We start from the raw sequence: 21,925 nt of genomic DNA on the forward strand, positions 1-21,925 counted from the left end.
ATTTGAGTAATGCCAGTGTCCTCCATGGAATGTTTGTTTGCAGGTTAATGACAGCTATGACAGTGCCCTGTTGTTCACTCTGATCCCCACTCCTGGCATAATGCCTGATATAGTGCAGAGATTCCATCGATACTTGTTGAATGAATTAATTAATGAATGGAAAACAGGATATGGTCCTTAGCCTTCCAGTATAGTGCAGATGCAAACCAGGATGTTATCTCCTGAAGATTAGACGTGGCCATTTCCCCAGGTCTTACCTGAATTGCAAATAAGAGCTGGCCCTGGCTGCATCAACTCCTGGTCCACTACCTGCAGTAACATTCACACAGGCTCTAAGTCATTTGCTTACTTCAGGTTCGGGGAAAAAAAAAAAAAAACCCGAGGTCTGCCTCCACGTCATTCCAGTGTTGCCATCTGAGAAAACTGACATCCAGAGAGATTGAGTTGACCAAAGCCTCATGGTTACTGAAAGGCCCCATTTGATCCGTTTTCTTACGACCCCCTGGACTCTACTTCCCCTAAAGCTTAGCACCAGCTCTGGGTAACAGCAGAGTACTCGCACCTGCCCTGGAGGCTTTGATCTAGAACGACTTCTTGTGCGGTCGCAGTGCGGGGTCGTCTGGGCGGGGCGAGGTCGGCGCGCGGGGGAGCGGGTCGGAGACCTGGACTGCGCGCGCCCTCTCGCGGTTACCTTGGAGACTAGACGTCCGCTCCTCTTTTCCTCCGGGAAAAGAAACGGGAAGTGGCCGTGGGCCGGTGAATTCCGTGTAGTGGCCAAGGTACGCACCGCCCCAGTACTATGAGGTGGGCGTCCTGGGATTCCTGGGCGCAGGGTTGGGTCCGCCGCCCCAGGTTTTCTGTCGTCCGCCGCCCTGGGTCTCTGGGCTGTGCAGGAGGCGCCAACGCTGCGTTTAGGAAGGCCATGTTTTTGGCGTCTTAAACAGGAAGAGTCTGGAGGAATCAGCTGAGTCTGGGGCCTTTCTTCCCAGGCAAGGCGGTCCCAGGCCAAGCGATCGGGGTCCGGTTTGAACCCCAGCTCTGTGACCGCGAGCAGACTTCCCCTCGCTGAGCCTCAGCTTCCCCATCTGTGAAGTGGGGATGATGACGCTTACCCCTTTGGAGCCAAGACTGCCAAGTAGCCTGATTCACATCCAGGCAGTCTTGTGGGGTCTCAGGGACTAAGGGCTTGCAGGTGGGTACCAGTTCTCCACATACTGCTCCCTCCAAAGCCTGGGAAACCATGCACCCTCAGCCCTCTGGGAGACTAGGGTCAGGGGTACAGTGACATTCTTTACCTTTAATGTCTTTATTAATACAGAAAACATACACTAATTTCTCACAATACCAAAATAAATTAGAATTTGAGTCGACTGCTTCTAATACTGTCCATTAAAATAGTATTTAGTTATTCCCTGCTCAAAACGATTCATGATACAAATTACTTCCACCGTCACTTTATCTTTTTTTATGTTTCACGGGATAATTTGACCCCTAACAAAATCCAATCCTTGCGTTAAGAATTTTTCTTATCTGGCTAGGTTATAGTTAGAGTGGGAAAATATATTTGCATTTCATCAACAGCTTATTTTAAGGTGATTTTATCTGTTTAATTCTCAGCTTTGTTCCAAAGAGGGGGAGGTGGTGACAGTCTCTTGCCCACTGATGTGTGCCAGACAGAGCGCCAGGCATGGGGGCAGAGGTGAATCAGATGACAGCCACCTCTCACCACGAGGAGTGGCTGAAAGTGTGACTGGACTACAGGCAATCCTGGCCTTGGCAGGTGAGACCTAGTGTTGTACTGAGGGAGGGTTTCCCTAGCTCATCTTCTGGTCACCTCCACAGGTGAGCTCTACTGTGGCCTGGAGGAAACTGTGATCCATGGAAGGCATGTGAGTCCTGGTACCCTCATTTTAGCTCAGCTTCCAGGACAGAGAGGTCCACTCCCTGCAGCTTTACAGCTATTCTGAAGGGTTGGGATAAAAAGAGGAGATGGAGACTGGACGCGGCGGCTCACGCCTTTAATCCCAGCACTTTGGGAGGCCGAGGTGGTTGGATCACCTGGCGTCAGGAGTTCGAGACCAGCCTGGCCAACATGGTGAAACCTTGCCTCTACTAAAAATACAAAAAATTAGCCAGGCATGGTGGCGGGCACCTGTTATCCCAGCTGCTTGGGAGGCTGAAGCAGGAGAATTGCTTGAACCCAGGAGGTGGAGGTTGCCGTGAGCTGAGACCATGGCATTGCACTCCAGCCTGGGCAACAAGGGCGAAACTCCATCTCAAACAAACAAACAACAACAACAACAACAGCAAAAAACCCAAAAAGGAGGAGATGGGAGAAAGAATCAATGGGAAAGACCAGAATACAGAGAATGTTGCCAAATGCCAATTTACAACCTTAATTTCCTGACCAGATTTGACCCTTTGGTGTCTGTGGCTCTCCTCCCACTGACACACATGCTGGTGGCCTTCCTAGAAGAGAAATAGGAGGGTCTCCCCATCCCTGGTCCTGAGGGATGTCATTCTAAGAATGTTTTAGACTGGATGCTTAAGCCTTTTCCTTTTTTTTTTTTTTTTTTTGAGACGGAGTCTCGCTCTGTCGCCCAGGCTGGAGTGCAGTGGCGCAATCTCGGCTCACTGCAAGCTCCGCCTCCCGGGTTCACGCCATTCTCCTGCCTCAGCCTCTCCGAGTAGCTGGGACTACAGGTGCCCGCCACCACACCCGGCTAATTTTTTTGTATTTTTAGTAAAGACGGGGTTTCACCGTGGTCTCGATCTCCTGACCTCGTGATCTGCCCGCCTCGGCCTCCCAAAGTGCTGGGATTACAAGCGTGAGCCACCGCGCCCGGCCTAAGCCTTTTCCTTATTGTGCCCTCCACATGGCTTCAGGAAAGCTTGTGCTCTCTCTGAACCCTGCAGCATGTTTTTCAGAGGCTGTTGGTTGCCAGATTCTGCAGTGAGCTGTGGATGGGAGGGAATTCAATAGTGGGTGGGAGTGCAGACAGAAAGGGAGCAGGAGTGGGGCTCTGCCTTCCCTGTCATGCAATCATATGGTGACATGAATAAAACCCAGGGATAAACAGTTTTCTCTAACCAGTGTTCTCCTTGAGGTTCTCTCTCTCTTGTAAGCGCTAAGTACTGCTCCTTTTCCTGGAGTACAATTCCTGACTAAAGAGTACAAGGCCGGGCGCAGTGGCTCACGCCTGTAATCCCAGCACTTTGGGAGGCCGAGGCGGGCGGATCACAAGGTCAGGAGATCGAGACCATCCTGGCTAACACGGTGAAACCCCGTCTCTACTAAAAATACAAAAAATTAGCCGGGCGAGGTGGCGGGTGCCTGTAGTCCCAGCTACGCGGGAGGCTGAGGCAGGAGAATGGCGTGAACCCCGGGGGGCGGAGCCTGCAGTGAGCCGAGATCGCGCCACTGCACTCCAGCCTGGGTGAAAGAGCGAGACTCCGTCTCAAAAAAAAAAAAAAAAAAAGAAAGAGTACAAATGGGCCGGGCATGGTGGCTCACGTCTATAATCCTAGCACTTTGTGAGGCCGAGGCAGGCAGATTACCTGAGGTTAGGAGTTCAAGACCAGCCTGACCAACATGGTGAAACCACGTCTCTACTAAAAATACAAAAAATTAGCTGGGTGCAGTGTTGTGCGCCTGTAATCCCAGCTACTTGGGAGGCTGAGGCAGGAGAATTGCTTGAACCTGGGAGGCAGAGGTTGCGGTGAGCCGAGATTGCATCAGTCACTCCAGCCTGGGTGACAGGGTGAGACTTCGTCTCAAAAAGAAAAAAAAAAGAAAGTACAAATGGCCAACAAATACATAGGAACATGATCTACCTCATTCGCAACCAGAGAAGCCAATTAAGGTGGTGATAATACGATAATGAGCAGTTTGACAATTTTAAATGTGCATAATCCAGCAATTCTGATTCTAGAAATGTATAAAATCATTGAATCAATGTGTCAAGATAAGTGTGTTAGGGTATTTTTGAATCACTGATTCTAACAGATGACCCTTAGCATGGGGTTGTTTAATAAGTTATAAAGCATGTATAGGCTGGAATGTCACATAGATTAAGGAGCTTGTCGCCTCATTGTTTCCTCCCTGTTTCACCAAGACCCATGTCCTGGCCTCATCTCAGCCCCTGGCACCCCTGACTCTCTTGGCCAAATGCTGGACATCCCTGCTGTGGGGGCTGAAAACAACCCAGGGACAGGTACCAAGAATGTGAGGGAGGGTAGGGAGGCACTGAACCAGCAGCTCCTCCAAAGGAGTGATGTGCTTCTTGAGGTCTACTCACAGAAGGCTACTCCAGAACAGCCTTCTATGGATCCTAGCTATTCTGGTGTCTGAAGAGGGTATGGTAAACCTCACTGGGTCTGGCTGAATTCCTGAATTCCAGACAGTGAGGTTAAAAAAAAAAAAAAAATTCTGCCCAGCATCTGGGTCTTGAGGTGGATGCTGTTGTTTGGGGAACCCAGCACCCATTCTCCCTCTCCCTGGCAATAATGTCAGTGTTTCTTTGGGCAACTACTGTTTCACACTTCCAGCCCCTGAAGTTCAGGTGAGGCTGGCTCTACTCCTTGGTTCTAGATGTGGCTACTTCCAAGCAAATCCCCAGGACTTCTGCTAGCATTACCAAAACCGAGTTCTCTTCCTCCATTAAGCCCTCCAAGGACGTGTGGGCAGGGTGGTGGAGATACAAGCCACAAGGGAAAGTGCAGGAATCCTGTGTTAGCAGTGGCTGAGCTTAGGCCAGGCCAGACAAGGAGAGGGAGAGGATTCTGGGCCCTGGAAGGAGAGTCACATAGAGGAGGCTGCTCTGTTGAATGGACGGAGATGACAATTTCCAAGGCTTCCTGAGGCAAAAAGACCAAGATAAGGCTGGGTCTGGGGGGAGTTCTGTGCAGCAGCAGCCAGGTGGTAAAGACAGAGTGGAAGAGAAGGCCAGTATGGATTTTATTCTAAATGGCCTTTGCATAAAAGCCACCATAGAACAGTTTTATTTATTGATTTTATTTTTATTAATCCTCCTCCAAACACAGAACACATAATTTTACTGTTTTGTTTGTTGTTGGTGGTGGTAGGTTTGTTTGTTTCTTTTTAGAGACAAGGTCTTACTCTGTCACCCAGGCTTCAGTGCGGTGGCAGGATCATAGCTCACTGCTGCCTCTAACTCCTGAACTCAAGCGATCCTCTAGGATTGGCCACTGGACTCAGCCTAGAGTTTTAATTGGGATAAGTCAGTAGTCTGATTTGTGTTTTTGGAAGATCACTTTGGATCCAGGCTGGAGAAATGTATCGGACACGGGGACAAAGTCAGAAGTAGAAAAAGCCTTTAGGAAGAGGAGGTGGTGTTCTTGAGGAAGGGGGTAGTGGAGAGGGACAAAGTGGGAGAGTTTAGGTGCTCAGATACAAGGCAAAGGGCTGGGAGGAGTGCAGCGAAACGCTGGATAGCTTGGGCTACTCCACTTCTCTGAGCCTCAGTTTCCTCTTCCAAACAGAAATAATATCCACCTCATGAGGGTATGTTTGACAAGCGTAGTAGCTGAGAGTATTGTTTTTAGTCAGGTTTGGATTGGATCTCAGGTCTGGCAGGTAACAGCTGTGTGACCTTATGAGAGTCAGTTAATGATAGATTGTAGCCTTTATGGAGCACTTGTTATGTTTCAACCAACAGAACTCTCCCCAGACTAGGATACTTATTCTAGCTTCCAGGAGGGTGATGGGGACAAGGGGTGGGGGGTGGTGAGGAAGTACTGTGGAGACAGCAAGGCTTTTGTCCAAAGTCCTACTAGTAAATGTGGAGCCAGGATTTCTCTGTCACGTTCCCCTAACTTTTCTGCGCCTAAAAATGGGATAACAATAATACACTTCCCTGTGTGGTTGGGAGTATATAGAAAGGGGTCTGGCACATAGCAGGTGTTTGTTAAATTATTATTAAAATTATTATTATTACATTCTTTGTGTTTTCCTCAGGTTTTGCATAGAGTGAGCATCACTTGGACAAATTCTTTGGATTAAAAAAAGATCTACTAAGTGAGGGGGAAGAAACTGCGGCTGCCAGAGTCTCAGCGGGGCCCTGGGGCGTGACCAGAGAGGCGTGGTCTGCGGGGGCAGGGCCACAACTGGATGGCCAGGCTGTGGGGGCGGGGCCAACACAAGAGGACTGAGGGTGGGGGCGGGGCCCGGAGAAAGGGGCGGGGCCCAGGCTGGTGACGCATGCCCAGTGCGGTCCCCTTCGCTGCCGCCGCCGCCGCGGCCACCGCCCACTCGGGGCTGGCCAGCGGCGGGCGGCCGGGTCGCAGAGAAGGGCCCGGCTGGACGAGCGCACGGCCATGGCCCCGTGGCTGCAGCTCTGCTCCGTCTTCTTTACGGTCAACGCCTGCCTCAACGGCTCGCAGCTGGCTGTGGCCGCTGGCGGGTCCGGCCGAGCGCGGGGCGCCGACACCTGTGGCTGGAGGGTAAGGCGAGGGCGGCGGGTTTCTTGCAGTCGCCAACTCGCGGGGGACGCAGCGCGCACAGGTGCTCGCGGGGAGGCGAGTCCGCGCCAACCTGTCTGCTCTTCGCGGGGTCCGCGGCCGGCCCGGGTCCCACTCCTCCCGCGCATCCTCCTGGTTTCCCTCCCAGGGCGCGTGTCCTCCGGCCCGGGCCGGGATGAAAGCGGCTGCCCGACCCCGGCTTTGTGTTGCTAATGAGGTGCGGCCGCCGGCCGGGGTCCCATTCACAGGGCGGGCGTGAGGGGCGGTGGGGCTGGGCCGGGCGCCCCACCCTTTGTTCTTGGCCCGGGACCTCTTTCGCCCCAGGGCTGCGTGTCCTGGGCTGGGATCCCCCAAGCCACCCGGACCGGGTTGCGGTTTGGAGAGGGAAGTGGGTATTCTCCTGGACTTGCAGTCCACAACTCTGCCAGGGCCCGGGCGGGCGGAGAGGGGACTTGGAGCACTCGGGAGGGATGCGCCCCGCTCTCCTGGTAGCTTTGTTCCTCCTCGCCTGGGGCCGTCACCCCACTCCTACCCCTCCTCTGACTCCGGGACCTCCTGAGAAACTTCGCCTCCCGGTTCAGCCCTTCGTCTTGTGAAGGTCTCGCGGCTGATATCCTCCTTCCCTGCTTCGAGTTGCGGATATTTTTCCGCCAAAGGGCCGCGTGGGTGTCACCTGGGTGAGGTGCCTGAGACGAGACTGGAGAGGTGCCCAAACTTTCGCCGTGTGCGTTAGCCGTCTCCCTGGAACCGAGCGCTCCTTTGACACTGTCTGGGCGATGTGCGCGGGTCATTGCCATCCCCCTCTCAGCTTCCCGGCACCCTAACCTGGGCTTCTGGCCTTGGGCGGCCCCAGAACCCAGAGATTATGTCCGTCTGCCCCGAGTCTCCCACCGACGCCAGAGTGGGCCCGGCGTCAGGGCACTCACGGCCTTAGGCCTTGTGGAGAAAACTCAGGCTTTGCACTCAGGCAGCAGGGACATGACCTTGGCTCTGCTCCTGGGGAGCCATGAGCCTCAATGTCTTCATACGAAAAATGGGATGAAATGAGAATTTCCTTAGTATTGCTGGGCTGAGGGATAGGTATGGAGTGGTTTGCTTAGGCCAACGTTGACTCAACCTCTTCTGGGTGGCTCTAAACAGCCTCAGCATAGTCAAAACCTAGGACATAACACTCCCTTAGGCACACAGGCTGGTGCCTTCAAGCTCACTTGCCCCACAGTCCCAAGAAATGTGGTGCAGAAAACCAGGTGTGAGCCAGACAGCTGGGATGTCTTCAGACTCAATAGCTAAGCTATGGAGACAGCTATGACCCCTTCTCTGCCTCCGCCCCCGCCCCCGCCCCCGCCAACGCCCCCCCACAACCGGCCGCCCCGTTAGGCTCTGTCATTCCTTCCTAGTTGAGCAAAGCATCACATTTTCTTACTCTGTTCCATTTTAGTAAAACATCACTGCTCTTGTTTTATTGTTTAAAAAAATTTTAGTAGCTAGCAAGTTTCCTCAAGGCTAATCTCATGTTGACTTACGGATCCTACTAGAATTTTGGATTTAGACTCCTGTTGGCTTTTGAATGACTACAATATCACAGGCGTTTTATTCTGAGTGTTCATGTGATGGCATAGGTAAATCAGTCCGATTTGCCGTTTTGCTGCAGTTGCCAAGGTGGCTTCTTATGCCACCGTACAAAACTCGTGAAGTTTTAATGCTGTGGGGTATGGTAGTGCCCCGACGGAGCCAAGCTGGTGATTTTCTTCTACCTGTGCGAGTGAGTTCTCCTCTCCCAAACCTGCACCCTCATAGAACGGTGGCTCTGTCCCAGTCACCTCACACTCATGCTGACCTTTTCTCCACCACAACCCCTAGTTGGGGGTGACTTTTCTCAGCTGCTCCTGCCTTGGCCCCACCAATCCTTTCCTTGGGTCATCTTCATTCCCCTCCTGGATGATCGTAGAGACCTCTGGGCCATGTTCCAGATTCCAGGCTCATCCAGGCTGATACATGGTTCCTTCTCTCCTGGATTTGCTGCATGGTGCATTTCATGGACCCAGTTTCCCCACATGCTTTGCATTCCCGCCCTTTCCAGCCTCACCCCCTATCCCTCTCATCCTGCTCCTAACTCCGGATGGATGCCCTCTGTGCTTCCAAGACATGCTTTTCCCCCCTCGCAGGATGCCTTTTCCTTCTTTGAGAATTCCTTGCCTAGCTTAAGACTCAGTTCAGGTAGTATCCCCTCCTGAATGCCATGCCCCTTGCTTTGCCTGCTCATGCAGGTCCTTGCACTTTAGCCGTATCAGACCGCTTTGTCAGTATTTGTTCACTTCTATGTCTTCAGACTAGTTTCTTTTTTTTTTTTTTTTTTTTTTTTTTTTTTTTTTTTTTTTTGAGACGGAGTCTCGCTCTGTCGCCCAGGCTGGAGTGCAGTGGCGCAATCTCGGCTCACTGCAACCTCCTCCTCCCGGGTTCACGCCATTCTCCTGCCTCAGCCTCTCCAAGTAGCTGGGACTACAGGCGCCCGCCACCACGCCCAGCTAATTTTTTGTATTTTTAGTAGAGACGGGGTTTCACCGTGGTCTCGATCTCCTGACCTCGTGATCCGCCCACCTCGGCCTCCCAAAGTGCTGGGATTACAAGCGTGAGCCACCGCGCCCGGCCCAGACTAGTTTCTTTAGCCAGGCACTGAACCTCATCTTGGTGGCCTCAGAGCCCTGTTAATATTGGCTGAACCAAATTAGGTCCTGCTGCCTTCCTGCTAAATCCTGTATTTCCTGATAGATTTTAAGAAGTAGAGGCAAAGATCAGGGCATCAAGGTCCGTTGTCTTTGCAGCAGGCCTTTGCACGTGCTGTTCCTGCCTGTGTTCCTTCACTTTACACCTCTGCAGCTTCCCTTCTCAGCCCTAGCATCACTTCTGCAAAAAATTGTCCCTGTCCACACCTCCCTAGGTCATGTCTTCTAGAAGTTGCTCTGTCAGGGAGTCAGCTAGAAAGTACTGGTACACAGTGACTAGAGTATTTGATTCATGTTTGGGTCCCCTACCAAATAATAGATACTTAGTCCGTAGATGTTGGCCTCAGCTCTAAGGTTGCTTACAGTGGGGCTATAGGAACATAAAAGGATAAGGGTCGACTATATGTGATGCAAATCAGAGGAGGCTTCCTGTGGGCCTGTGCCATACTCAGAACCTGAGAGGGAGCGCAAGGTGCAGCCCCAAGTCCTGAGAAACTAGATTTGGGTGCTGGAGCAGAGCTGAGCAAATGACCCCCTTGATCTCCAGGGAACATTTGTTGCAGGAACCCTTGCCCTTGCAGGAATGTGTATTTTTTTTTTTTTTTTTTTTTTTTTTTTTTTTTGAGACGGAGTCTCGCTGTGTCCCCCAGGTTGGAATGCAGTGGCGCGATCTCGGCTCACTGCAAGCTCCGCCTCCTGGGTTCACACCATTCTCCTGCCTCAGCCTCCCGAGTAGCTGGGACTACAGGCGCCCGCCAACACGCCCGGCTAATTTTTTGTATTTTTAGTAGAAACGGGGTTTCACCGTGTTAGCCAAGATGGTCTCCATCTCCTGACCTTGTGATCCACCCGTCTCGGCCTCCCAAAGTGTTGGGATTACAGGCGTGAGCCGCCGCGCCGGCCATGGAATGTGTATTTTTGCAAGACTTGCAAGGTGACTTCAGCCAGCCAACCCTCTGCAGCCCTGCTAACAGACCCTTCGGGGCTGCTCCCAGAGGAGCCAGGGGCTGGCCTGATTTAAGTGGTCAGGTTTCACAACCTCCCCGATTATTAGTGGGGCAATTAAGAGGCTGATACCATCTTGAACATAGGTCAGTATTTTAGAAATGAGTCGTGGGCACACTTCCTCAACTACTTAAAAAAATTCTCTTAGGGTCCTTGCCAGGTAAGGTTGCTCTTTGAGTAATAAATACTGTATTCGCAAAGAAGTAATGATTTGTAAAACCTCCAGAGGGACCGCCATCCTCATTTACACTGGCTCTTGCTTCTAGAGTGGAATGGTTTTGTTTGCAACTAGAAGCAAGTTTGGTTCATAACTTTAATTATGTCAGTCACTTGTACTGACGTTCTCCCTCCCCTTGTCTTGCTGGTCTAGAAGCCTTTTTATGGAACAAGGAGTTAGGAATCTACTCCCACAGGTTTTTATTTAGTGACTTTTCCTGCAGTGGGGGAGGAGGGAACATTTCTTGCCTCCTTACCTAAATGGGGTACACCTTCTCTGGTCTATTATCCCTGGAACACAGTTCCTACTCCCCCTGCAAGAAAACACTACTCCTTCAGGAATTCGGGAAGCCAGGATGCTGGCATCATCTTTACAATGAAATGCAAGTTTCCCATTTAAGGCAAATACTTCATCACAAAAGGTAGGAAGGAATAGGGTGGTACTTGGAAAAGAGAAGTTCCAGCTGGTTAAAATTTAGGTTCCTGATAAAAGTCCAATCCAAGAATTATCCTTGGCTGTGGGCCCAGGCATGTTTATTTGATTCTGAATTGGATGCATTTTCATTCACTTGCAGCTCATGGCTCCCAAGCCCACATCTGGTCTGCCTATCCTATGGCCATGTCGTCCATGTTACAGATGCTCTTGTGTCTGTTACAGAATTCTTGGTTAAAAAATTACTCAGCCCTGGTTGATACATTTTTTAGAGAGACGTTTTTATAAGCAGTGCAAAGCTTTCTTCCAGCCTGTTTTGCCTAGTTAATTGGGAACTCTTCTGGCCCATGTCCATCTTTCTTGAGCAGCCCTCCCTTCTCTCCCCACCCCCACCCATCCACCCAACCCCAAGCCCCTGCAGTGCCTGGGGCATTGTGCTAGTTATTAACTTGGGCATATAGCTCGGTGATCAGGAGACCAGCAGTTAACTTCTCCAAGTGACACCCAGGGCCTTCTAGTATCAGAATTGCCTCAGGAGCTTGTTAAAATGCAGATTGAAAGCTAATGGGATCAGAGTGAGAGTGAGGTGGAGCCCAGGAATTGGCATTTTAACAAGTTCTTTTGAGATACTCATGTTGTAACCAGGATGATACCTATTGTTTAGGGGACAGGGGTCCCACAATTCAGAGAAGGGGAGAACACACATTCTAAACATTTTAAAATCAGAGTTTGGCTTTAAATTATGTCACTGGCCTTAGAGAAGAATGTGAAGACTTTCTCAGAGCCCTGACCAATAAAAGGGGTCAGGCTGGGTGGGGAGTGTGAGGATGGGAGGAGGGGGGAGGCGGAGGGAGAAGCTAGTTTGGATGGGTGCCTCTGGCCTGGGGCTGATGAGGAGGCCTGGAGTGAAGAGGACTTGACACTTCCCCTGAGTTCCTCCCTAGAACAGCTGCGTTTGTCTGAAAACAGTCTCAGGAAGGAGTAGCACAGGATCCAAATCAGATTCTCTGCAGTTCAAATCTTAAAACTTCCCAACAAAGGAAAGAACTGCTAATGCTTGTAAGTATTTTTCATGCTTCATTTGGCCTAAAAAACATGTTTTTTTTTTCTTTTTTAAAGCTTTCAAGGCTTTTTCCTCCTCTGTCCCTGAACTTTTTATATGCCGTGTCCCAGCAGATGTCTGCTCCTGCTGGGGCTACCCCATCAACAATTTTATTGTCCTCCTTCATTCCCTGCTGCCTCTTTTTTTGAGACGGAGTTTCGCTCTGGTGCCCAGGCTGGAGTGCAGTGGCATGATCTCAGCTCACTGCAATCTCCGCCTCCCGGGTTTAAGCGATTCTCCTGCCTCAGCCTCCCGAGTAGTTGGGATTACAGGCGTCCACCACCACACCCAGCTAATTTTTGTATTTTTAGTAGAGACGGGGTTTCACCATGTTGGCCAGGCTGGTCTCAAACTCCTGATTTCAGATGATCTGTCCACCTTGGCCTCTCAAAGTGCTGGGATTACAGGCGTGAGCCACCGTGCCTGGCCCCCCAATGCCTCTTCAGCCTGCTTCTGATGGATGGGTTTTTAGGCTTCTAGAAGCTTGAGCCTCCACCTTTGATTTGTAAGAATGTGGGGTGAGGAGAGGGCTCAGGTATCTCCAGGAGCTTGACAGGTTGAGAGGTGCAGTGGCCTTAGAGCAGACCTCTCTCACCACCGTGCCCTGGCAGCCAGACCTTTTCCATTTCCCATCTACCCCCAAATTTGGAGAGCTCCTGCCCTCAGCCAGCCGGGGGGCTGTCTTTGCTGGAGCTACAGGCCCCATCTCCAGCCAGCCAGACTTGCCCAGCCAGTGGGAGGCATTGTCCTCCTGGGCAGTGTTTGTCTTGGCTGCTTGGATGTTCTGAATGGGCCTGACACACGATTAGGTGACTGATGGCCTCCGAAACACATTGTCTCTCCTCCGGGGCCCGCAGCCTTTGAAGCTCTTCCCGGTGGGAAGTAAAGAGACTATTTGCTCTATTAAAATGCCTTGGTATTTCCTCTGTTTAACCACAGGCCACTTCCCCTCTGCCACTCTAAACCCGGCAGGGCCACCAGCTGATTGAAAAGACACAAGCCCTCAAGTGATCACATCCTATTGAAACAGATAGTCTTACTGCTGGTTAAAGCTAGGGCCAGTCTTGAAGAAACAAATCCAGTGGGGAATCTTTGAGATGGCTCCTTATCTTGCTCAGAATTTAGTCTGTTGAACAGAATTCACACTTGAAGTCCTGAATACATAAATGTAAATGTGTCTTTAAAAAAAAAAAGAAGAGATATTGACATTGTAAATTAAGTCAGTGTGTGTTTTAATCTATATATGGCAGGTTAAAGCAATCCAATCAACAATTTCTCATTGTGTGAGTTGGAAACACTTTGGTGTCTGGGAAGGGCATGATGTCTGTTCATAGAAAACCACACCCTGCTGCTTTCTCTATTTGCAGATTCTATCTGTTCAGTCATATGCTGAGAAGTCCAAGTAAGAAAGAAGTCTGTAGCTTAAATAATACCAAGAATATCTCTGGGGAGACTCCTTCATCCTTTCCCAAACAATATATTAAAAGAAGGTTTTTAATTAATAACACCAGGCAGGAAACTAAAAATTGAACAATTAAAAAAACTACCTACATAACAAAAACTCCATTTGTACCCTGTTTTTGTGAAGTGGCCTAAAAAACGAATAACTAGTTTCTTATAGAGACTGTTAACATTGATGTTTGCAACTCCATTGTTCAAAGTATCCGTGATAAAAATGGATTCCCTTTTCTTTGGTTCCTTGTTTGGAAATGTTGGGGGAAGGTGGATGTAGCTAATTAAGGCTACAACATTTAAAGGGGGGACTTAATAGGTACCAGCTGTCCTCAACAAATCACTGGGTGGACGACAAAATAAAGATGTGATGTGAACACACATGTAATTCTCTTCTAAAACGGAAATGGGCTCATAAATTTTCTGATTTAATAGTGTAAATGAAAACTACCTCTACTGTGCTTATTTAAGAAGCATTCATTTTATGGTAAAACTAATGCTAAAATGTCTTATTTGCATATGGCTGGTGCCTTAAGACTTGAAAGGGCAGTAGATGGCAAGTATTATTGGAAGCTTAGTAAATTGTAATTTTATTGTACCTTTCTTCATCTGAAACCTGATCTAATAGACTTTAATCATGAGGCTTTTCATTAAAACTACTGCATGGTAGGGAAGCATGCTTGAACATACCAGAAAAGCCATATAAAATTCAAGTACCAACTTTGAAAACGGAATGGAAATTGGTAGCATTAATTAAAATGTTTGGATGGATATTTACATTTCACACATTAAATGAATACTTCATATGAATCCTTTTGAAATCATGAGGGATTAGGCCTTAAATACAACTTTTTTTCTTTAAAAAAAAAAAAAAGTACTTTATTGCCTTCAAAGCTAGGAGTTTTTCCAAGTGTTCTGTTTGGTCATTTTTGTAGATCTTTTCCCCCCATTAAATAGTAACCCTTTAAAAAAGGCTGGCAGTGTCCCCAGGCTTCTGTGCTGCGATGGACTGTTTTACTTGAGAGTGGGAGGGTTAATGGAATAAAGGGAGGGCTTCCTTGGAATGAAGAGGTGTGTTTTCCTGAGATAGGCCATATGGTTTAGAAACCCTTTCCCTGTGATTTTATTCTGTCTGGGTGATTTCTGGTTTCTCTTCTCCCGAAATGGCCCCCTTTTATCTGAGGAAAATGCAGTGCAGCACAGACCAAATGTAGCAGCAGTCCACCAGCTGAGCATGGTCTCTGTTGAGTGACGGTTTATGGCCCCTTCCTCTGGAGTGTGCACATTTGCTCCGGGTGGAGCACAGGCACTCACACGGTTAGGATTTATTGTAACTGCTCAGTATCTGAAGCTCAAAAAGACTTATTTGGAGTGAGGAGGCAGGAGACCCTTTTTTTGAGCAGCCACCCTGTGTTAAGTTGTGGGACCAGGGCCCCGTCCACAGTGGCTGCCTGTCTGGGCCGGGAGCAAGACAAAGGACTAGGGGCCTGGACAGCAGGGAAATTGAGGAAGAGATTCTGGGGCCACAGTACCGAGCACTCCCCATCCTCTCTCCACACTTCCCTACTCATTCCAGAGAAACATGAATGGGCTTCTGCTGTTCCTCATCCTAGAACTGCCCCCGTGAAAAGCAGTTTGTTGACATTCACCTGCCTGAGGCCCTGCTCGAGGCCACCTTAGAACTCTGGCTTTTTAGCCCATGTCTCAGTTGGTTCCCAGTAACTCTGGCTTCTTGCTGTGCCTCAGTTTCCCCTGCTTTGGAGGAGGCCCCCTTTTCTCTGTGAGGCTTCTCCATACCACTCTCTAGCTTTCCCGTGTGCCACAAAGCCTGGCCGACCCCATCATCCCTCCAGATTTCATGAGAACGTGTCCAAACATTGCAGTGATGCATTGAAAAACAAACAAATTTGATGTGTTTATAAAGAAGAAATTGAATTTCAATGGTTCGTGGGAGGCTTAGATGACGAAGACAGGTCTTACCAAAGGGACTTTGAGCAGGGCCTGACCAGTGAGTGGACCCAGGTGCTGGGGGGACAGTTTGGGCAGAAAGTAAGATGTGGGCAAAGCTGGAGAAGGGGGCTCATTGGTGGGGGGGTGGTAAGGTTGAAGATGTAGGTACTAGATAACAGGGCACCTTGAAGTTTGCCTGTGTGTGTTCTGTCAGAAGTGGTGAGGCTTGGAAGAGTTCTTCAACAGGTGAATGGTTTGATGAGAGGGACACTCAGTGGCCATCGATTCATTGAGTGAATATTGGTGCATTCTGTGTGTTAGATCTAATTTCTAGAGCTTAGATTTTATTTTATTTCCAGAGACAGGGTGTCTGTCGCCCAGGCTGGGGTGCAGCAGTGGCGTGATCATAGCTTATTGCAGTCTTGAACTCCTAGGCTTAGGCAATTCTCCTACCTCAGCCTCCCGAGTAGCTGGGACTACACGCAAGTGCCACCAAGCCTGGCTAATTTTTTACATTTTTTGTAGAGATGGGGTTTTATTATGTTGCCCAGGCTGGTCTTGAATTCCTGGCCTCAAGCGATCTGCCCACTTGGGTTTACAGACGTGAACCACCATGCCTGGCCAGAGCTTAGATTTTAGTAGGGGAGACAAATAGGGTAATGAAATATCAGACCTGACCATGCTGTTTCCAGTAGCAACTTGCTGCTCACTGTCCTCTTTTCTTCATTTTTTCTCTGCAGAACTTTTCACCATGGGACCTACATAGTATTTTCTTTGTCCATCCTTCTTCCCCATTGCAGTGTCAGCTCCATGTGGGTGGAGACTTTACCTGTTTTGTTCCCTTCTGCATCATGAGAACAGTGCCTGGCACGTAGTAGGTTCTCCATACATGTTTATTAAATGACTAAGCACTCTACGGGAAATTAAAATGAGGCAATAAGAGCAATGGGTGTTTGCAAGTAGACACTCTCCAGTGGCCTCTCTGAGGAGGTGACATGTCAGTCAAGCAACTATAATAAAAAGTTCCTCTGGGCAAGGAGTGGTGGCTCACACCTGTAATCCCAGCATTTTGGGAGGCCAAGGCAGGCGGATCACCTGAGGTCAGGAGTTCAAGACCAGCCTGGCCAACATGGTGAAACCCCATCTCTACTAAAAATACATAAAGTAGCTGGGTATGGTGATGTGCACCTATAATCCTAGCTACTCAGGAGACTGAGGCTGGAGAATCACTTGAACCCAGGAGGTGGAGGTTGCAGTGAGCCAAGATCGTGCCATTGTACTCTAGCCTGGGCAACACAGCAAGACTCCGTCTCAAAAAAAAAATTTTCCTCTGAAATTGCTTTCTTAACATTGGCTAATCATGTGGCAGTTAGTGCTGAGAGTAGCATAAAAAATATGCTTAATTTATTCATTCACATCACAGTTATTGGCACTCCTGCCAGGGGCCACATACTGGTTAGAGGCTGGGCTTCAAGCCAGGTTCCCACTCATGACAGGGAGAGTGTGGGCTGGTGTTGTGTGGGAGCTACACCTGGCCGAGTGTCTATTGCTTGAGGGGGTTGCTTGGACCGTCCACTTTACCGTGCACTGTGGATGAGAAAAATGTGAAAAGTTACTGCTAAGCACTAACTAAGCATCCTGGTTTTGGACTTTCTAATCTCACTCCCTGGCAGCAGCCCGAAGTTTGTATGAAACTTTGTCTTCTTAACAGAGGTGCAGGTCTCGTTTTTGTTTGCTTTGTTCCCCTCTGGTGGTGAATGCATTTCATTTTCTGAAGCCACTTGAAGGTCTGTCCATAATCAGAGGTGCTCTTTGCCTTCTTTCCGGGGCTGCGGATTTGCCGGCCAGCTGTGGAAATGAGTTTTTGCCCGGCTTTGATTTTCATGGCTTGCCTCCCCGTGGGAGGAACTAGATATTTCTGATCTTACCTCTGCTCATATTCAGATCCAGCCAAGCAATCAGTGACTTCCCGGGCTTTTTTGTGGGAGACTGTGGGAAAAGTCCTGGTTGGCTGGTTATGAATTAATGAAATCCTTAGAAGCCTTCACTAAAGATAGCTCCTGTGGCTTACAAAAAAAAATGTCATTGCCTTTTTAATTTGAGAAGGAGGTCATGGAGTTTTACTAAAATTAAGCAGAAAAAATGTAACATCTGGTTGTGCTGGCGGAAGACTGCTTCAGGGCCTCTGGAGCTATGAGTTCCCAGTGCTGGCATGCCCAAGGTGACTGTCACTGGCCCCTATAGTGCTGCTATGGACAGGCCGCCTCTCATTGTTCTCCTCCTTGGGTTTTGAAGTCATTGAGAGACAAATTCTACCTCCCACATCTTTTCACTTGAGCACATTTCCCATCTACTGAGCTTTCTTCTTTTACTTAAAGGGTCACACATTTTAAAAAGTACAGAGTTTTCGAGTTGATCAAGACTAGTGTAATCATTGCTTTTATCTCATTAAAAAAGGATGGGGTTGGATAATGGGGGCAGCAGGCCAGCGAACTTTTGAAGAGTTCTGAAAAGTTTTTAAATTAGTATGAATTCTGATAAGAGGAGAGGGAGAGTAGTAAATTGCTGGAGAAGAGTTTTAGGGAAAGGCATATAGGAGATTTTAAATGGATTTATGACGTGTGTGTGTGTGTGTGTGTGTGTGTGTGTGTGTGTGTGTGTGTGTATAAATATTTTTTTTTTTTTGAGACAAGGTCTCTGTCGCCCAGGCTGGAGCACAGTCATGCAATTATAGCTCATTGCAGCCTTTAACTCCTGGGCTCCAGCAATCCTCCTGGCCCAGTCTCCTGAGTAGCTGGGACCACAGGCATGTGCCGCCAAGCTTGGCTATTTTTTTACATTTGTTTTGTTAAGACAGAGTCTCACTGTGTTACTCAGGCTAGACTCGAACTCCTGGCCTCAAGCAGTCCTCCTGCCTTGGCCTCCCAAAGTGCTGGGATTACAGACATGAGCCACCATGCCCTGCCTAGGGCATACGTTTTCTGAAACGATACAGGAAGATGAAGTTGTTGCCATCCCGACCCCCCAACCCCTCAAGCAGGCAGCTAGTCACCTGTACAAAATACAGGTATATATAATGTATAAAATGTAAATATAAATGTATATAGTGGGTAAAATGTATCTATATAATGTATAAAATACAGTCACCTGTATATTAGAGTCCCTTACAGCCCCACATTGGGGATTCCCCATTATTGTGCTGTTTCTCCCATCCTTTGTATTCTGAAAATTTTTGAACCTGTAGAAGAATTGAAATAACAGTAAAATGAACACCCATTTCTCCTTTGTCTAAAGTTACCAATTTGTAATGTTTTGCTACACTTACCTCACTTGTCCTTTTAATGTCATTCATAATTTCTTTCTGCATCACATTCTAGGGGGCAGAGAAGGGTCACTCATTGCTTTTTGATGTCCTGTCTCTTTAGCCTCCTTTAATACAGAACAATTCATCTACCTATTTTTTGGTCCTTTATAGCCTACACATTCTGAAGAGTCAAGGCCACTTGTGTACACAATTTGGATTTTTGTTTGTTTCCTCATGACTAGGTTCAAATATTTTGACAAGACGCCTCTAAAGGTGATATTGTGACTTTGTTGGATTTTACATATCAACTGGTAACAAATGTAGATGCAGTTTTAGCAATAAGAAAGATTTGTTTTTTCTGCGTGAAATTGTTGTATTTAGAGATCTATACTAATGGTAGTACCCAGTCTAGTCTTGTGTTATTTGTCTTTTTAAAAATGCAGTGTTTCACATTAAGCCTTCCCTTTTACTTTATTGAGAGTCTAAGGAAAGTGCAGGATGTCATTTGTGCTATTCTGTAATAAACTTTTTCCTTAATGATTATTTGAAATCAACCACGCTCTCTCAAAATTAGGCGTGCTATTTCTCAAGAATGCTCAAGGCTTTTGCTATTCACATGGGCTTGTTGCAGTTATAGATGTCGCCCTCAGAGACGGGGAATGAGTTCCTATTAAAGACCTGTGTTTGGCCGGGGCAGGTTTACGGTTGACTGCTTCCTCACACCAAAATTCAGCCATTTCTTTCCTTTGTGCTAAGAAAACATTGAACTTTATTTCCAGTAAAGGCTACTTTACTAAAAACATATCCTCCAAGTCAGTTTCTAGCCTTTTAGTTCTGTGATTGCATGTTACCTGCATTATTTTATTAGAGTCCCTTACAGACAGTTCCATTAGTTTAACTTGAATTATTATCTTCTACCTAATTACATGGCTTTTCTTTCTTTCGTTTTACCCCACTCCAGATTTAAGGGCCAAGACATGTAAAGTTAATATTGGTCATTTTTCAAAGTAAGTTAAAATGTCAAAAAGCGACAAGTTGTTATTCTTACAGGGTACCAGGGAAACAACAGAGACAAAACCTCCATCTTTTATTCATAAGTCCAGAGAGACTACGAGGGCGCAGGCAGGCCTGTGTGCCGGGCGTTTGTTCAGCTTTCAGGACTGGGCCTCCTCCCCTGCTGGCCATGAAATGTCATGCCGAGATGTAATAGTGGGACATTCAGCATCCAGAGAATGGTCCGCAGAGATTCAACTTTGCTTTTCATTTTCTTTTCTGGCACCAAGTCCACAGTCCCCTCTGTGGCCTGACAGTGAAAGGCCAGAAAGCAGCGATTTAGATGCTGGCAGGAATGGTGTGCAGCCTCTGCCCAGCGGGCCGGAGCTCCTGGGCTGGAATGCGTGCTGGACACAAAGGTCCGGTGAGGGTATGCTTTGGTGGGGGGCGGGGGGCAGCTTGCCTTTGCTTGGTCTCGTTTGCTGTAGTCACAGCCGAGAGAGTTCTCGTTTCTATGGCTGTGCTACCTTTAGTTTTGTGGAAGAGGGAGTGCAAGGTGCTTTTGATTTCAGAAATCACTCAGGGTTAACCATTTTTGTGTAGAAGGAGGCACTGGGGGCACAGTGCTGAGGCTGCGCAGCTCCCCAGGCTCTGACATTTCCTTCGGATGAAGAAAACGTAGGCAGCATTTGCTAAACAAGCCTAGACTTTGATTTAGAGCAGTGGTTTTTGATTGGGGGAATTTGGAGAATTTCTTTTTTTTTTCTTTTTTTCTTTTTTTTATTTTGAGACAGGGTCTCTATCAACCAGGCTTGAGTGCAGTGGTGTGATCACAGCTTACTGCAGCCTTAACCTTGATTTGGGGAATTTCTGGAGACATTTTTGGTTGTCACGGCTGGGGTAGGCTGCTCCTGGCAGTCAATGGGAAGGGCTCAGGGATGTTGCTAAACATCCTGAAATGCACAAGTCAGTCCTCCATGACAAAGAATTACCTGGCCCAAAATGTAAATAGCGCTGAGACTGAGAAACCCTGATTTAGGGGTCTCATCTTAGTATTTTGATTTCTCAGCCCTCTTAGCCTCATAACACTTTTCAGCTTCCTATCTGTTTAACAGAAGCTGCTGGTTCTATAAATTTGCACTCAGGATGAATTTCCATGAAACTCTCCAAGACATATGATTAAACTATTGTGGTGCTCCTTGAAGATATGCCCTGAATGCAACTACTATTTTAAATGCAAAAGACAATTTTTTGCCATAATTTGATCAAAGTAGCATAACCTGTGCCTCTGTTTTTGTTACTCACTGATGGTCTGTGGATAACATTACATTTTTTCAGCATGAAACCCAACACTTCAAATCCCTAAAGCAGTCTCAAATTTATGGTTAATAAAAGCATTTATTGTACTGGATGTCATCTGTTATATCACTCTGGGGCTAGAAACTGGCAAGCAGTGGACAGGAAATATTTTCATTTCAAATCGCTTCAATCTTATGGTCTAGGGGCAAAAGTGTCTGATTTCAGGAAAGCCGCAGTGAATAGCATAGTAATGAATGCATTTTTAGTTGATTAAGCAGGCATTCTCTCCCTTTCAAACAATCTTCCCTCTTTGGCTTGGAGGGGCTAAATAAACATGTGATATTAAATGATAGCATTTCTTGTGTTGGCCGTGCCTTTTCTTTGATCATCTTAAACTTTTCAAAGTGTTTTCCAGGAATCCTCAGCAGAGCAGGAGCAAGCCAGAGGAGAATGGCTAAACTCAAGTTTTGGCCCCCTTCGTAATTGTTTACTTTCTGAGCGGAGGAGGTTTTCTGAGAAGATACTGACTCTTCTGAATTCCTCTTTAAAAATGGAATTTGGTACCTCACCCTTGGGATCATGAATTTAGGAGGAAAAAATATTTTGAGTTTTTGTTTGTTTTCAAAAAGTCTGCAATTTTATTGTAATTGGAGTCCCGATCTCTCACATCCATCAAGTAAATAGGGTGAGGAGAGTTCCATCCAGAGGAAATCTGGTGAGGTGATGACATATCCGGGACAGTGTACCTTTCGTCCTGGCTGCCCAGCCTTTGAACGTGTTACCTAAGTCATCACTTCCCAGCAAGCCTCGGAGGTAGATAATTATTTCTGATGTGGTTCCGTTTTTTCCAGATGAGGATTCCATGGCACAAAGAGCCAGGAAGGGATTAAGATGAGAATCCATGTGACTAGGAGAGGCCTCTCTCTGCCAGAAACCAGAGCTGCAGAGTTCTTACCCTGCCCGTGCCC

The 21,925-nt window shown here is 47.8% G+C and overlaps 1 protein-coding gene across 2 annotated transcripts in view; it reads left to right on the plus strand.

The window, feature by feature from the left end:
- The first annotated feature begins 684 nt into the window (after positions 1 to 684).
- IL17RD (interleukin 17 receptor D) overlaps positions 685 to 21,925 on the plus strand; it is an 83,085-nt gene continuing 61,844 nt past the window's right edge. Inside the window, exon 1 of one of the 2 annotated variants that reach the window (XM_063645407.1) lies at positions 685 to 779. Coding sequence is in view for 1 of the 2 variants with exons in the window: in XM_055273211.2 (XP_055129186.1) it covers positions 6,337 to 6,462 (126 nt within the window). In the remaining variant the exon portion in view is untranslated. Of the gene's footprint in view, positions 780 to 6,311; positions 6,463 to 21,925 lie in introns of those variants that run through there. The other variant, XM_055273211.2, reaches the window with a different exon arrangement.

Source organism: Symphalangus syndactylus, chromosome 1 (assembly GCF_028878055.3).
Source record: "Symphalangus syndactylus isolate Jambi chromosome 1, NHGRI_mSymSyn1-v2.1_pri, whole genome shotgun sequence".
NCBI classification, from domain to species: domain Eukaryota; kingdom Metazoa; phylum Chordata; class Mammalia; order Primates; family Hylobatidae; genus Symphalangus; species Symphalangus syndactylus.